The sequence below is a fragment of the Pipistrellus kuhlii genome, unplaced genomic scaffold (assembly GCF_014108245.1).
Source record: "Pipistrellus kuhlii isolate mPipKuh1 unplaced genomic scaffold, mPipKuh1.p scaffold_m20_p_11, whole genome shotgun sequence".
In the NCBI taxonomy this organism is placed as follows: Eukaryota; Metazoa; Chordata; class Mammalia; order Chiroptera; family Vespertilionidae; genus Pipistrellus; species Pipistrellus kuhlii.
Genome location: NW_023425416.1, coordinates 11,508,058 through 11,525,231, shown reverse-complemented (window position 1 = coordinate 11,525,231; position 17,174 = coordinate 11,508,058). Strand labels below are relative to the sequence as shown.

At 46.6% G+C, this 17,174-nt stretch overlaps 1 protein-coding gene and 1 pseudogene across 5 annotated transcripts in view; both read left to right on the top strand.

Moving 5' to 3' along the window:
* Positions 1–1,724: 1,724 nt before the first annotated feature.
* LOC118715727 lies at positions 1,725–11,171 on the top strand (annotated as a pseudogene).
* A 4,612-nt stretch (positions 11,172–15,783) lies between these two features.
* The window catches only part of ABHD6 (abhydrolase domain containing 6, acylglycerol lipase), a 52,677-nt gene continuing 51,286 nt past the window's right edge, over positions 15,784–17,174 (top strand). For 2 of the 5 annotated variants that reach the window (XM_045579005.1, XM_045579004.1), the window contains exon 1: positions 16,168–16,212. In XM_045579005.1, the coding sequence (XP_045434961.1) occupies positions 16,183–16,212 (30 nt within the window). In that variant the 5' untranslated portion in view covers positions 16,168–16,182. Of the gene's footprint in view, positions 15,868–16,072; positions 16,213–17,174 lie in introns of those variants that run through there. The other 3 variants (XM_045579008.1, XM_036430706.2, XM_045579003.1) reach the window with 3 other exon arrangements.

Sequence of the window (17,174 nt, the reverse complement as noted above, 5' to 3'; positions counted from 1 at the left end):
CAACAGGGACAGCAAGAGGGGAATAGGCAGGTGGGAGAGGACTAGCCAACTTTTGTTTACAAATTCAGTAATGCTTAGAGCAAGTTTATGAAGTCCACACCATTGAACCCTTGTTTATAGGGAAAGCAAATCCTGTGTCCCCAGGCCTGACTGCACAGCCTCAGAGATCACACGTGTAAATGTAGTGGCATGAAGTCTCAAGACTGTATTTGTAATTAACTCTCAGAGATTGGAAGCTGACTCCCCTGGAAGCAGAAGTCATTGGAACTTATGTTTCCATGGAGGCCAATCATATCCAATCAGACTGTGTTCACACATGTATAGCCACAATGGAGGGGAGCTGCGCCACTGAGAAGAGGTGCAGTTCTTTTTTTAATATATTTTGTTGATTTTTCACAGAGAGGAAGGGAGAGGGATAGAGAGTTAGAAACATCGATGAGAGAGAAACACTGATCAGCTGCCTCCTGCACCCCCCCCCAAAGCACATGCCCCTGACCTGAATTGAACCCAGGACCTTTCAGCCCACAGGCTGACAGTCTATTCACTGAGCCAAACCAGTTTCAGCAAGAGGTGCATTTCTTAAGGAAAAGACGCTCAGCAGCACTTTCCTGAACACCCCCCAACGCCCATTTCATCATTTACAACTTCAGAGGAGTCTCCACAGCAGTCTGCAAAATGCCAAGCTCTCAAGGTGCTCATGGAGCACCATGGGGAGCAGTGGTAGAGAGCATGGGTTCAGGAGACAACTCTCTATTGCACCAATCGCTGGCTATGTGACCTTGGGCAAGTCACCTAACTTCTAAGCTTAGCTCCCTCCCTCATGTGTTAAACTGTGGACATAACAATGCCATAGGCTGTGGCTGTTGTGAAGATGAAAACAAATGGGATAATGCATGAAAAGCACAATGCCCAGTACCAGGACAGAGCGGGCAATTCAGAAATGGACACTCGTGCTGGGCCAGTGTGGCTCAGTGGTTGAGTATCAATCATGAAACAAAAGGTCCCCGTTTTGATTCCTGATCAGGGCACATGCCTTGGTTTCAGGCTCGATCTGCAGGGGGGGAGGGGAGGGACACACAAAAGGGAGGGGTGCAGGAGGCAGCCAATCAATGATTCTAGCTCTCTATCCCTTTCTCTTCCTCTCTCTCAAAACAATAAAAACATATTTTTAAAAGAAGGGGGGGGGGTGTACACTAGCTACTAATTGCCACCTGCCTACATATGGTTTCAAATAAAAATAATATACTTGGGGACTAACACAAAGGAGCAGATGATAGCTATACCTCATGACGGGCTTCTCCTAGCTTCACCTGCCCTCACATGTTAAACGTCTTCTCTGCTCTGTCCCAATATCCATCCTGCTTCTGACTCTCTGGCCTGTTCATGACCAACTTCTGCTCCTGGCCTCTTTGGGTACCCAGTGCTCCCAGTTCCCAGAACCCCAGCCTGGGCACCAGGACCACAGCCTGCAGGGAGGCCAGGCTGTGATCCATGCATACAGATGTGTGCCCTGGCTCCCTGCAGGACCCCAACAGGCCTGAGAAGAGACAAAATGGGAACAATGAGGATGCTTTGTCCTTTTGATAAATTAAATCAGGTAGCACCATGATTTAGATGGCATAATGTGACACACATCTTTGAAAGTTTCCTTACGGTGTTCATGCTTATATGGTGGGATGCTAAAGGCAACACACCAGGAACAGCTAAGATATTGGAACAGCGATATGGGTGATGCTTATGCTGATAAGAAGCCTGTGAGACATCCAGCATGAAGCCTGGGAAAATGTGTGTTTTCTTAGTAAGAAGAATTCTGGGCCCTGGCCAGGTTACTCAGTCAGAGCAGTGATTGGCAAACTCATTAGTCAACGAAGCGGAAAACCGTGACTTGAAAGCTGCATGTGGCTCTCGAGCTGCAGTTTGCCGACCACTGGGTTAGAGCATCATTCTGATACACCATGGCTGTGGATTCAGTCCCCTCCCCCCGGTCAAGGCATATACAAGAGTCAACTGATGAATGCATAAATAAGTGGAACAACATATATATGTTCCTCCCTCTCTCTTTCTCTCTCTCAAAATAAATTTTTAAAAAGTTTTTAAAAGAATTCTGCCATACACACATACACACACCTCTGCTGGCAACCTTCACCCATTTATTCCCAGCCTACATTTAGGGTTCATAGTCTATTTCCCACCACTGATCTTAGACTATTCAAAGAGCTTTAGGCCCATCGAAGGACCATGCAGCCCAGTAACTGCTTGCATGAAAAGCGATGATGCTGATAGCTCAATTCTACACACTTCCTCCGTGCCAGGTGCAGTGCTAAACTTGAAACACAATGTTCAGCTTGCTCTTCTCTGCAGCCCTTTGATGTTAGTAGCGTCGTTGATTCTTCATCAGCATCCCCTATTTCTACATGAAGAAACTCCGTTTTAAATAGTCAAGTAGCCAATCACTCACCTTTACAGTGACCAAGCTACTAAAGTGGCAGAGGTGGGCTTTAGGAAGCCGGAGCCCAACGCCTTCACGTGAGATGTGTTCCACTGACTCAAACTCTGGGAGCTTGGGTTTTGTGATATCTGTACTGCCATCTGTGGATCTGGGCCAGCCCAGCAACCATGAGGCCCCGTTTCCTTGGAGTGCTATACATCCCCAGTCTCAATCCCCGTGGTTCAGAGGAGGCAGGGAAGGTTTTTGTAAATATGACACAAAAAGCACTAAATATAAAGGGTAATTTGATGAAATTAAAATGAATGCTTGTTGATTCAAAAACACTAAAGAAAGTGAAAATCCACACACTGGGAGAAGATCATTTCAACACACATAATTATGAACCATTAAGACATGGACAATTAGAAAAATGGGGAAATGACAGGAGCAGGTATTTCACAGACATAGAAACATGAATGGCAAATAAACATATGGAAAATTGCTCAAGCCCATTAGTCATGGACATGAAGATTAAGATCACAAAGAGGTACTATTTCACAACCACTAGGTTAGAAAACAGTCTGCTTGTGCCAAGTATTGGCAAGATCCTAAAGATAATTTTTTATTTTTTAAATTGTTTTAATTAAACTATTATCTGTATATATACCATTGCCCTCCCCTCCCATACATGCCCTCCCTCTCCAGAGTTTTGTGTCCACTAAAGATAATTTTTTCCATTCTAAAATATTAAAACTTGGCCTTTTATAGTAAAGTCTGTAATCTATCTTGAATGAATTGGGGTTGGGGTGGGGCATGAGAAAGTTGTCTTAGTCCCCATTTTTCTACATGAATAATCAATTGTCCCAGTACTTTTTGCTGAATTGACCCTCCTATCCCCACTGATCTGAAATGTCACCTTTACATAGACCAAGTTTCCCTACATGCATGGGTTGGGTTTGTTTCTGGGGTTTCTGTTCTGTGTCATCAATGTAGTGATCTATCCCTACATGAATACATACTGCCTTATTGACTATCTATATATAAAAAGCCAGGAACCAGAATGCTGGAACTACCAAAATGACCAGAACAACCGGTCTCTATGACGCCCACTGCGGCTGGCCAACTGGCCCAATCAGTAGTGGGCTGGCCAGCCAACATCCTGTGGCCTTTCCTCCTGGCCAACCCTGCCCCCAATGGGACCTTCCCCACCAATGAGGGTGAGACCAGCCAACTTCCCACATCCCCTCTTCTCTGCCAGCCCAGTCCCGATTGGTCCCCATTGGCGCAGGCCAGTCAGACCCCACCCATGCATGAATTCGGGCACCAGGCCTCTAGTATTTTTATAAGTCTTGATATCTACTTTTTCTTCTCCACTGGGAGTATTTTGGCTTCTCTTGGACCTTTGTTTTTCCATGTGAAGTTTAGAATCAGCTCATCATCTTCTAGAAAAGCCCTGTTGAGATTTTTGATTGTAATTGTTTCTGATTTCAAAGGTAGCATTGCTAAATTTCATTATTTATAACAATATTGGTTATAGTTTTTGTTTGTTTTTGTAAATGCCTTTTAACTGGTTAAGGAAGTTCTCTTCTTGGTTTCCTATCAGTTATTACCATGAGGGACTGTCAAGTGTTATGTTTTGTTTATTTTATTTATTTATTTGCCTTCCTATAGAGTTTATTGGGGTGAACCTGGCTAACAAAATTATACAGGTTTTGGGGATGCAATGCTATAATACATTATCAGTGCACTGTATTGTGAATTCACCACTTCAAGTCAAGTCTCCATCCATCGCCCATTTATCTCCTTTTTACCTTCCTCTATTTCCGCTCCCCTGGGCAATCACCATGAATTTTCTTCTTTTTTGCTCTATCCTTATACCCACCTGCCCCGCTATCCTGTCAAATTTTACCTTAAAAATTTGAATCTATTGACATGATCTTATAGTGCTCCTTTAACATGTTGATGTGGTTAACTACATGAATATATTTATTTTTTAAACATTTATTCGTTTTTAGAGAGAAAGGAAGGGAGAGAGAGAAATATTGATTTGTTGTTCTACTTATGTATACACTAGAGGCCCAGTGCATGAAATTTCTTGCCCTGGCAGAGGGGGAGTTCCTTCAGCCTGGCCTGTACCCTCTCACAGTCCAGGATCCCTTGGGGATGTCTGCCTGCCTGCTTAGGCCCACTCCCCACTGTGGAGCAGACCTAAGCCAGCAGGCAGACATCCATCTTGAAGTCCAGGGCCCCTCTCTCTGTACTGCCTGTCTGCAGTGGAGGCAAGAGAGGCTCCTGCCACCACCACTGCACTCACCTGCTGTGAGCCTGGCTTCTGGCTCAGCCGTGCTCCCCATGTGGGAGTGCATTGACCATCAGGGGACAGCTCTTGCATTGAGCATCTTCCCCCTGGTGGTCAGTGTGTGTCATAGCCACTGGTTGTTCCACCATTTGGTCTACTTGCATATTAGGGTTTTATTATATAGGGTTTATTGGTTGCTCCTTTAGGTGCCCTGACCAGGAATCAAACCCAAAACCTTAGCATATCACGATGAGGCTCTAACCAATTGAGCTGCCCTGCCAGGACAGGAATATATTTCTTTTCTTTTTCTTTTTTTTTCTTTTTTAATATATTTTATTGATTTTGTACAGAGAGGAAGGGAGAGAGATAGAAAGCCAGAAACATCGATGAGAGAGAGTCATCGATCAGCTGCCTCTTGCACACCCCCTACTGGGGATATGCCCGCAACCAAGATACATGCCCTTGACTGGAATCGAACCAGGGTTCCTTCAGTCCCCAAGCCGACACTCTATCCATTGAGCCAAACCGGTCTCGGCGGAATATATTTCTTAATGTTAAATTATTCTGGCATTGCTGGCATATACTTAATTTGATTATAATATATCATTATTTTTATTTATTGCTGGCTTCAATGTGCTCATATTTCATCTAGGATTTTTGCTTCTATGCTTTTGAATGATTTATAAGTAATATTGGTCTGATCTTGTTTTGATATTGAATTTAGACTGGCATCTTAGAAGGAGGTGAGATGTGTTCTCTCTCTTCCTATTTTCCAGAAGAGCTTATGAAAGAGTATAATGATCTATTCCTTGAAAGTTGAGACTTGCTTCTAGGACCATCTGGACTTAATGTTTCCTTTAACTAAAGATTTAATCAATTTTTAAAAAATACATTTTATTGATATTTTACAGAGTGGAAGGGAGAGGGATAGAGAGCTAGAAACATCAATCAGCTGCCTCCTGCACACCCCACACTGGTGATGTGCCTGCAACCAACATACATGCCTTGACAGGAATCAAACCTCAAACCTGGGTTCCTTCAGTCCACAGGTTGTCACCCTATCCACTGAGTCAAACCAGTTAGGGCTCATAAATCTACACTAATAAAAGTGAAACACAAAATTGGCCATACCTCCACTATGCCCACCAGTCAATCAAGAGCGAGTATGCAAATTAACCCAACAAAGATGGCAGCAGCCATGGACCTGGAGCAAGCAGGAGGCTTGGGTTGCCCCCAGCGATGGATGGATGTGTCCCACCCGCCCTGGACGGCCCTGGCTTCTGCTCAAGGCTACAAGTTTCAATTATAGAAGATAAATAAATCCCAAATATCTGATTCCAGCTGGCCCTGGCCTCTGCTCAAGGAGGCACTGAAAAAAAATAAAAATAATTTTAAAATGGGGGCTAAGAGTCTGGGTCGCTGGGGGGGCGGGGCGTGGCCAGCTTTAAAATGACCCTCAGCCCTTACAGGGCTGACCACCCCCCATGGGATGAGGGTCCCCGCTTGGGGGATTGGCCAGCCTCCAAACAGCCATCAGCCCCTCACCCAGGCTGGCCACACCCTCCCAGTGTGTTCCCTCACCCCATGGGGGCATGGCCGGTCTGCAAACCACCACAGACCCCTCACCCAGGCCTCCCCATGTCCCGAGGTAACTGCCACCCTGATCCAGGACACCCTTCAGGGCAAACCAACTGGCCCCCACCCGTGCACCAGGCCTCGATCTATACTAATAAAAGGGTAATATGCTAATTAGACTGGGAGACCTTCCAGGATACTTTCCAGACGTTCTTTTGGACAAAGCCATGGTGGCAGGGCCGAGGTAGAGGCGGTTAGAGGCTAAGAGGAGAGGGCAGCTGTGGGTGATCAGGCCAGGATGGGACAGCAGTTGTGGGAGATCAGGCTGTGGGAGATCAGGGTGTGGCCATTTGGGGTAAACAGATCAGTAGGGGGGCCAGTTGGGGGCCAGCAGGCCATCAGTGGGGGTTAGTTGAAGGTGGTTAGAACAGTGGGGGGCAATTTGGAGTGAGCAGACCAGCAGGGGGGCAGTTGGGGGTGAGCAGGCTAGTGGAGAGGAAGGTGGGGGTAAGCAGGCCAGCAGGGGTGGCAGTTGGGGGCAAGCAAACTGGCACAGGGGGCAGTTGGGGGTGAGCAGGCCAGCAGGCCAAGTGGTTAGGGGCAATCAGGCAGGCAGGCAGGCAGGTGAATGGTCACCTGCAGTCCTGGATTGCGAGAGGGATGTCTGACTGCTGGTTTAGGCCCGATCCCTGTAAACCAGCAGTAGGACATCCTTCGAGGGGTCCCAGATTGGGGAGGGTGCAGGCTGGGCTGAGGGACACCCCCCCTCTAAGCATGAATTTCATGCACTGGGCCACTAGTTTCTTTAATAATTATAAAATTCATGGTTTTTTTTATAGTTTAGAACTGAGATTTTGCTAGTGAATTGAACTTTTAATCATTATTATACTGATCCTTTCTATCCCTAGTAATTTTTTTTTATTTTATCAGTCTATGCTATCTAATATTACATAGTTATGCTTGCTTCCATTTGAATAGTATTGTCAGATATATCATTTTCCACACTTTTACTTTCAACCTTTCCAAATTCCTATGTTTTAGAAGTGCTTCTTGAAATAGTGACTTCTATTTTTAAACATCCAGTTTGACAATTTCCAACTTTTAACTGATGAGTTTGATTAACTTACATTTACTGAATTAGTATATCTGGAATTATTTTTACTATCTTTCTTGCAAGTATGGAGTCTTGCTTTTTTAATACTTCTTTGGGGTTGAATGGTGTTTGCCTTTTTTATTGTCTTATGCTATCTTTTCCCTACCCTTCACCTTTTATTGGTTTGAAAGTTAAATAAATATTTTGTATTGTATTACAAATACTATTAACATTTTACCACACCTATTTAACAAAGGCTAAAGTTAATATTTTAATTCCCTTCCCACAGAAATGCAAAGTTATTCGAACACTTTAACTCTGATCACCTCATAATTTATTGCTGCCCAGTATTTTGGTTCTGACTTGTTTAAACCTATACTTTTTTTTTTATTATTGATTTTGATAACATTATTGTTTTGTACAGAAAATTTTGTTTAGATTCACTATATTTACCAATTTCTTCATTCATGATTTCTCCTTGCATTTTGATTCTAAATTGGATCATTTTCCTTGTTTCTGAAGTGCATCTCTGAAGTTCATTTAGTTAAGTCTTCCAGTTGAAAATTCATCTTTTTTTTTTCTTTCGGTATTTTACCCTCATTCTAGAGATGCTGACTATCCAACCCTCAGCCTTTGAAGATATTTCTACTATCTTTTTGCTTCTAGGGTTGTCATCGGGTAATCTGCTCACAGTCTAATTCCTTCTTTTGTGATTAATCTTCTAGCTGCTTTTAAGATCTTTGTTTTTAGTGTTCGCGGTCTCAGTACAAAGTTTCTTGATATGATTTATCCTACTTTAGATATGTTATGCTTTGTGTATCTGTGGATTCATGTCCTTTTTCTTCCTTGGAAATTCTTAGCCAATACTACCTCAAATATGTCCTCTCTTTTTTTTTTATCTCTGTTTGTGGTGCTCATTAAATGGAATTTGATTTTCTCAGTCTATCCTGCATATTCCATATCTTTTCAAAAGTATTTTCATGTCATATCACTCCATGCTGAATTCTATGTAATGGCTTCAGATATGTTTCCCAAATCACTGGTCAATCATATCTATGAGAATCCTGGATGCTAAAGCATCCTTGTTTTGCTTATGGCTGGAAGGGAGTGAAGGAATGCTACCCATCTGAGGCCACTTTGGCTCATTTAAAGGGTCCTGGTGATTATGGACTCTAGGTTCAGCTACTCCTCATTAGAGCTAGATGAGATCTCCCAATATTGGTTAGGGTCTGATATACATTTGGTGTTGCATTTTACATTTATTTGCTTTTCACTGTTCTCTACTCTTATTTTGACACACATTCAGCCCAGCAACACGTGACAAAGTCTATTTTATCTAGGATAGAGGTGTTTTGAGAGAAAAAAAAAAAAAACATGCTTTAGAATATCTGCTGTACCATATGTTGAGATGCAATTTGAATTTTAAAAGTCGAAAAGTAAGACTATTAAATTTCACCGTGTTTTTTGGCATATTCCACAGTATTGAAACAATTTGGAACCCAAATTTCCTCCCCAGCTTTTCTTGATTTAAAAATTGATGGCAAGTCTGGATATTTGTTTATCTAAATTCTTTTTTTTTTTTTTTTTAATGTCAGAGAACTAGAACATTCAATTAGAAAACTGCTTCCACATAGATACATAGAACAGAATGACAGCTGTCAGAGCAGAGGAAGGCAGGGGTTGGGGAACTGGATGAAAAAAGGTGAAGGGAATAAGCAAAAAAAAAGCACCTTCGTGTGTGTGTGTGTGTGTGTGTGTGTGTGTGTGTGTGACATAGACACGGACAACAGTATGTGATAGTGAGAGCAAGAGGGAAAGGAGGGTGGGGGAAGTGGAACTGGGCAAAGGAAGGATAAATGGTGATGGAGACTTGATATTGAATGGTGAGTGCACAATGCAGTATGCAGATGATATATTATTGGATTGTATACTTGAAATCTGTGTGGTTTTATTAATCCATATCACCGCAATAAATTCATTTTAATAAAAGAAAAGAAAATTGCTTCCAGTCTAATATTGTGAGATGAAAGAAAGTTGGGCCACAGTTTAACCTATGAATTCACTGGCCTGTGGTGTTATGCAGTCTAGATTGCTTTATCTTGCCCATAAACAGATAATAAACTGTTTTAAAGCCTACTACGGTCCGGGTTCTGTATGTAATCCAAATCTACTTACGCTAGTAACTGTGAAAAGTCATTCCATTGCTGTGATTATGCACAGCGAACCCATACAAGCTGTCGGTACACCTTTTGTTCCAGTTTAATAATCATGTGCAGAACTTTGCTGGAAATCAGCACCAGACCACTTGGTCTCTGGATTTGTATATTAATCTTCTCCCTATTTGACATGGGACCCAGACTCTAATTAGAGACTTCTGGCTTCTGAGATCATTTCTAACTCTCCTCTTGGCACCCTGGGCAGTACTGCCTCTTGACCTGACACACTGAACTAGTTAAAAGTGCTGAGTGTTCTTTTCCTGTCTTTCCTTCCTGCCCTGGGCTTGGTTTCTCTCTTTGTGGTATCCTAACCTGACCAAATGGAAGGTCTTTCTTCGTGATGAAGACGAAGTAAAAAAGGAAACTGGCAGCTTTGATTTCCTTCTGACAGTTATTACCATCACATATGCTCATTTCCTTTTATTCATCTTCTTGATCCAAATGTAAATTTAATAAATTAAAAATTTCCTGTCTTTAGAATTTTAATCTCAACAACTCCGAGCATTCTTTTCCCTTGCCTCTTGTTAAAGGTCTAGGTTAATGTTTTGGATATTTCTGACCTTCCAACTTACATACAGGTGCTTGGGCAACCTGGCCCAGAGCTCCACTTCTTCCCCTCAGTCTCCCCTTTCCTTCCATCCTCTCTGGCTAGTGCTGTGCTCAACTGGCATTTTCAGTAGTTTCAGAGCCTCCTTACTATTGAGTCCTTCCTCCATGATCATAGGCTACATTTGACGGTAGGCTGACTTGTTTTCTGATCTACTTTCATTACTTAAGTCTTGCATTGATATTCCTTTTACAGGCGTAAAAAACATCCTGTAATTTAAACTCTATTCCTTGAGAGAAGGTATCTTCCCCAGCTTGGATCCATAAGCAGATATATAAGCAGATCCTCAATAAACATTTAATTCATAAACAAATGAATCTCTTTCCCTTCGGCGTGCAACTGAAGATTCTGATGTCGCCATGGGAACTGCCAACCTGACTAGAGTTACAGGTGTTCTAAGAACAAGCAGCCAAACCCAGGGGCGCGGTTCCGCCGAGGTGTCCCTGATGCCGACACCCACCTCTTTGACCTGGTGCGGAAGAAGACAGGAGGGAAGGTTCCCACTCTGTGGCCACATGGCCCCCGATGAACATGATGCCCATTTTTGTGCCAACAAGTACATGCTGAAAAGCTGTGGCAAAGATGGCTTTCCCCTCCCATGTCATCTGCACCAACAAGATGTCCTGGAGAGGGGCTGGTAGGCTGGCAGTGCCTTTGGAAAATCCAGGGCACAGTGGTCAGAGCCCACACTGGGCAAGTCATCATACCCATCCGCACAAGCGGCAGAACAAGGAGCATGTGAGTAGGCCCCACACAGAGCCAAGTTCAAGTTCCCCGGCCACCAAAAGACCCACGTCTCCAAGAAGAGGGGCTTTGCTAAGTTTAATGCGGATGAGTTTGAAGACATGGTGGCTGAGAAGCAGCTCATTCCAGATGGCTGTGGGGCTAAGTGTACCCCTAATCTGTCTCCCTGGACTCTTCTGGGCGCTGACACTTCCTTACACCCACAATAAATCTTCATTCCTGTTGAAGGAAGGAAGGAAGGAAGGAAGGAAGGAAGGAAGGAAGGAAGGAAGGAAGGAAGGAAGGAAGGAAGGAAGGAAGGAAGGAAAAAAGGAAAGAATGAATTAGCAATATTTCTAATTGTTTAGAAAGAAGTTTCTTTTTCTGCCTAAAAATATTCATAGTTCATAGATTTCTAGATACAAGCTCTTTCAAGGTCAGACTTTGCCATATCTTTCTTATTTATTTGTTGTTGTTAATCCTCACCTGAGGACATTTTTCCATTGATTTTTAAGGAGAGTAGAAGAGAGAGGGAAAGACAGAGAGGAACATTGGTGGGAGAGAAACACATTGATTGGTTGCCTCCTGCACGAGCCCACCCAGAGCCCAGGCAGGGAAGGAACCTGCAACCAAGACACATGCCCTTGACCGGAATTGAACCCGGGACCCTTTGGTCAGAGGCCGATGGTCTGTCCACTGAGCCAAACCGGCTAGGGCTATTTATTTTTTAAATATAGTTTTATTGATTTTCAGAGAGGAAGAGAGATGGAAAGATCAATGATGAGAATCCTTAATGTCTGCTTCTTGCACTCCCCCTACTGGGGACCAAGCTTGCATCTCGGGCATCTGCCCTGATGAGAATAGAATCATGACCTCCTGGTTCATAGATCTACACTCAACCACTGAGCCACACCGGCTGGGCTCATATTTAATTCCATTTCTGTTTATGGCAGCAGGCATCTTAATGGTTAGAATGCAGACTTTGTGTTCAGACCTACACAACATGGTTTGGATTCTGACAGTATCACTTACTAGTCATGTAACCGTGGGCAGGTTATTTAACCTGAGTCTCAATTTCCTCATCTGTAAAATTCAGCCAACAATAACACACACCTCACAGGTTCAGTGAGATAGTGCATGTGAAGTGCTGAACACAGAATGATTAATGTCTGCTTGTTCTGTGCCACTCATCATTCTGGACCCTGGGGATATGGAGGTGAAAAAAGAATTCACAGCTAAGTGGGGTCACAATGAATAAATCCATCATCATCTACAATGTGCTACAGGGTATGGGTGATGGGACAACTGATTTTTCAGAGGTAATCAGGGAAGGCTGCCGCAAGGTGGTGATACCTGAATTGCACATGGGCCGGGCGCTTGGTGGTTGGCTCATAGCTGCCATGCAATGCATGCTGGGAGAATGAATCATGCAAATTGCTCACAGGCCAGGGATGCTGCCAGCTGACATCAGAGAACACAGAGTACCTTGTGTTTTTTTTTTTCATTTCTCTCCTACATGCATTTCCATGTGCTGACATGGCCGTTGTGTTTGTTGTTATTCATGATTCCATCATAATCTGTGTGACTCCTGATGGAATAGTTTCTAATATGTTCCTACTGTTAATAGACTCTAAGTTTTTGGGGGCAGCAAGGATGTCTTTGTTCACCCAAAGTGTACCTGGCATGTAGTGGGAATGTTGAATGAATGAATGAATAAACTCCTTTGATTGCTGGTCCCGCTATGTCCTGACTTTGGGATCTTGAGTGAGTCACTTACTCTCTGTGCTTCAGTGTTCCCATCCGTAAAGTGGGTTAGCACATCTCACAGGTGGTGATGAGAACAGGATTCAGCAGGTAATACATGTGACTTAAATAGTGGTGACCGTTTGCACCACTCAGCTCTCACTGGTATGCTGCCGAGTCCAGGAGAAAGAAGGTCACACATGTGACAGGGTGAAGCCTGGGATGCTGTTGCATCTGCTGGCAGTTGAGCAGTTCCAGAACTCCCTTAAATGCTGGGGTGAGAGCTGTCAGTTAATAAGGGGTCTCTATTTGGGATGCCATTAGGAATGTGGGGGGCCCCTTAGACTGCTCCCTGACCGCCCACCCTCCCCTGATTCTTAGGGACATAGCTCAGGGCATTGCTGATCAGAAAGGGTATCACAGGTGAGTCCCCTCATCTCCTCCTGCTCCTTGGCTTCACTGTGAATCTGGGAGGTGGGGAGGGACTAATTAAGGCTTCTCTCCTGTCAGTCAACAGGTGGGTAAAAGTCACAGAGAATGTGACTCCCACTGGGCTCAACTCAGTGTATCAAAATATAAAACCAAGGGAAGTCCTAAATGGTTTGGCTCAGTGGATAGAGCATTGGCTCAAGGATTGAAAGATCCCAGGTTCAATTCCAGTCAAGGACATGTACCTTGGTTGTGGGCACATGCCCAGTAGGAGGTGTGCAGGAGGCAGCTGATCGATGTTTCTAACTCGCTATCCCTCTCCCTTCCTCTCTGTAAAAAATAAATAAAATATATATATATTTTAAAAACTAGGGGGGAAAGTTTCTATATTTAGAAACTTCAGACCCTAGGAGGCCCCTGAGGCCGCAGGCTATGAATTTAAAAAAGGGCAACTGCACCTTTTTAAGGTTTTAGAGAGGAAAAAAAAATTAAATTTAAGAATTGTTTTCAAATTTCTAATACACCAGATGAAGTTTATCGATGGCTTCTGGGTAGGCCTTGTGGGAAGCCATGCATGCATTTCCTTCACTGACTTATTTATTCACCCCCCTCGGCACCTTTTGGGGGATGCACCCTGAGCCTAGGTTGCTAAGTGGCTTGTGGGGATTGAAAGGCTGGCTGGTTTGCTCCTTGCTGCCTCTCTGGGCCTGCTCTGGGTGTGCTGGGAGACGTACGGGGGAAGGTTCACAGTGAGGACAGATAAGGCCTGAGAGGCAGAATGCACCAGAGCTCTGAGGACAATTCCAGGAAGGAAGTCCAGTGCAGCTCCTGAAGTCTGAGTGATACGGTGGCCAACATCTCAGAGGGAGGCGATCCAGCCCCAGCCAGAGAGATCACCTCAAACTAGGCTGGATTCCAGCCACCGTGACAGAGGCAGATTTTATAGGGTGGCATCCGGTGGTGTCAGAGAGGCCTCTTTGCCATGTCACTGGGAATTATCCACCCCCGATTCTTACAACCCAGGATGTGCCCAGCCACACTTGCCAACCTGGAGGGCCTGTGAGTACAGGCCGGGGAGCTCTCTTTGTGGCGGACTGAAATGGCCCAGAGTCCTGGGCACTGGTCCCATCTGGGTCCGGAGAGAGAGGCAGACAACAGGCCACACACTCGGCTCTCAGCACAGCAGGAAGACCCCTCACACAGAGCTCAGGACACAGTAAACGCTTGGTAAATACTTGTTAAATGAATGCATAAACACTTGGATGGGAGAAGCCCCACTGTAGCACGGCCCCACCGGGGTTTAAGGAAGGCTTGCTGGAGGAAGTGACTTTTTAACTAAGGCACAGAAGAGAGGAAGGAGTAGCCAGGCCACACAGGAAAGGAAGAGAGTTCCTTGGTGTAAGGAACAGCCCAGGCAAAAGCCTCACTGTCCCTTTCAGCCTGCGTGGCCTGGGATTACTAGGAAATGAGGCTGAAGTGGTAAACTGAGGCCAGGTTGGTGAAAAGCCCAGGTTTGAGGCAGATAACTTGTCAGAAAACACCTCTGAATTTAACGAGTGATGAATTTTATGCCCCCCTCCTTACTTTTTGGCTTAGTGGGGTTTAATTGTCCTTCAGAGGAAGCAATGAACACAGCGGGGATCTAACCAGGGGTATCTGAAAGGCCTTTTGCCCGCATTTCCAATCCCTGGTTGGCAATCCCAGTTCTGTCCTTTACAAGCTGAACCAGTTTCTTCTGAGAAAGGACGCCAACTACAAAGCCCGCGTCCTGGTGTAAACGAAACCAACCCGTGCTTTGTTTGCCTGTGTGCCTGCCTGTCCCCTGCCTGTCCCTCGCTTTCTCTCATCCCTCGGGTGGCAGCCACTGCGGCAGATGGAGCCCAGCAGCACCAAGCACACAGTAGGTGCTCAGTGAAGGAAACGATGCCTCCAGGAATTCCGGTATCACATCTGGTGCCACCGTGATGCCTTGGGTTCCAACCCCTCCTCCAGGCCCTAAGTGAGCTCTTTAGGGGTAGGGGCAGGGGCAGGGGCAGGAGGCTGGGTTCAGCCTTCTTTTTTTTTTTTTTTTTTTTTTTTTTTTTTTTTTTTTTACAGAGAGGAAGAGAGAGGGACGGACAGTTAGAAACATCGATGAGAGAGAATCATCGATCAGCTGCCTCTTGCACACCCCCTAATGGGGATGTGCCAGCAACCAAAGTACATGCCCTTGACCGGAATCGAACCTGGGATCTTTCAGTCCGCAGGCCGACCCTCTATCCACTTAAACAAACCGGTTTCGGCCTGGGTTCAGCCTTCTAAAGGGGTGCCGCGACCGCATGCCTCATTGCAATAAGCGAGGCATGCGGCCCACCATCCGCGAGTTTGACATGTTTCCGAAGGGGAACACAGTAGGGGCTTAATCAAAGGAACACCCTCTATTATTGGAATCTCGCGCCCGGCCCTTGGCCCATGGAGTCGGTAGCTGGGGTTGGGTAGAGCGTGTGCTCTTCACCCTCCGAGGGGACCGCTGCGAGCCCGGGCGCGGAGGAGCTGCAGTTCGCGCCCGGAGCCCCGGCGCCGGGACCGCGGCGGCCGGGCGGCAGCGCGGGGGCGGGACGGGCGGCGCCGGCGTTTCTGTCGGAGGACGCAGGCCGCGCGTCGCGCCTTTAAGGCGTCCGCAGAGCCGCCGGGAGGGAGCGGAGCGCCGCGGGCACCGGCGCTGCGGCCGCGGACCGTGCGGGAGCCGGGATCGCGCGGCGGAGGTCGGGTCAGGTGAGCGCGGGCGGCTGGGCTGCGCGCCGGGGGGTCGTGGGGGAGGGGGGTGTCCGCCAGCTCCCCGATGACCCCGTGACCTCCCGAGTTCGGGCAGCCCGGCCTCCGCCCTGGCCTTCCCCCTGCCCCCCCCGCCCGGGGTGAAGACCGTGTCAGGGACCTTCACACACACACACACACACACACACACACACACACACACACCGCCTTCCTCTCCATGCCCCCACTCTGGCTTCAGCCTCCACGCGCTCCCTTCCGGTGCCCGGATGGGTTTGACATTCCCGAATCCCGGTCCCCACACTTCCTGGGACCAGGATGCCTGGCTCCCCAAAGCCCGGGGACGCGGTGAGGACGGGTCGGGGACCTGCACCCCTTTTTCTGCTCCTCTTCCCACCAGCCCTCTGCGCCCCTCCCGGCGCCTGGCTGGTGTGCCGGCTCCTGCATCCCCGTTCCTCCCTCTTCCTGGGGAAGCGCTGCAGCTCCAGCCCCAGGCATCTGCACCCTCCGGACCTCCCCCAGCCAGTGCCCACCCCCAGCCGCCTTTCAGCTCCTCCTTCCCCAACCTGCCCGGGTTCCCTCGCCCTTCGCCCCCTCCTCCTCCAAACCCCCGGGTGGGATGCTTGTTCTAACACCCTGACAGCTGGCGCCCACCCTGCAACCCCGCATCCCTCGCCTACGGAGGTTCCTGCGGGTCTTGTACCAGTAAATGAGGTTGTATAACGCCGCGCCGGCCGCAGGTCGAGCACTCGAGCACGTGCAACATTTACATCCTTGAACCCGCAGACCTTGGGGGGTGCCAAGTTGACAAAGGAGGTGGAAAGGTCAGAAATGGGTGCCAGAGGGTCTAGAGGCTGTGCATCTAGGGACATGTGTGTTGAGCGCCTTTTATGCCCCAGGGGCTGGATGGTTAGGAAGAGGTCCCAACCGGAGCCTGAGGCCAGCATGGCCTTGCCTCTCATCTGCTCAGAAATCCCTCATGGCTGACTCCACCTGGCTAAGAGCTTAAAAATAACTTCTTCTTAGTAATAACAGTCAAGAAGCTATTGCTGCGAGCCCTGCCATGTTCTAAACACCTTTAAGTGATAACCTGCCATACTCCTCCCAGCTGCCCCAAGAGGTAGGTACCGATTCCATGCCCATTTCTCAGAGGAGGAATGCGAGACTCCCCAAGACCGTCACTTCCCAGGGCATAGTGAATCTGACCTCAACGACCCCATTCTGGATCACTAGACCTATTTTTTACCCAGGTGTGAATAAGAAATTCTTAGGAACACTATTTTTGTAATATGGGAAGTTAGAGAGGAGAG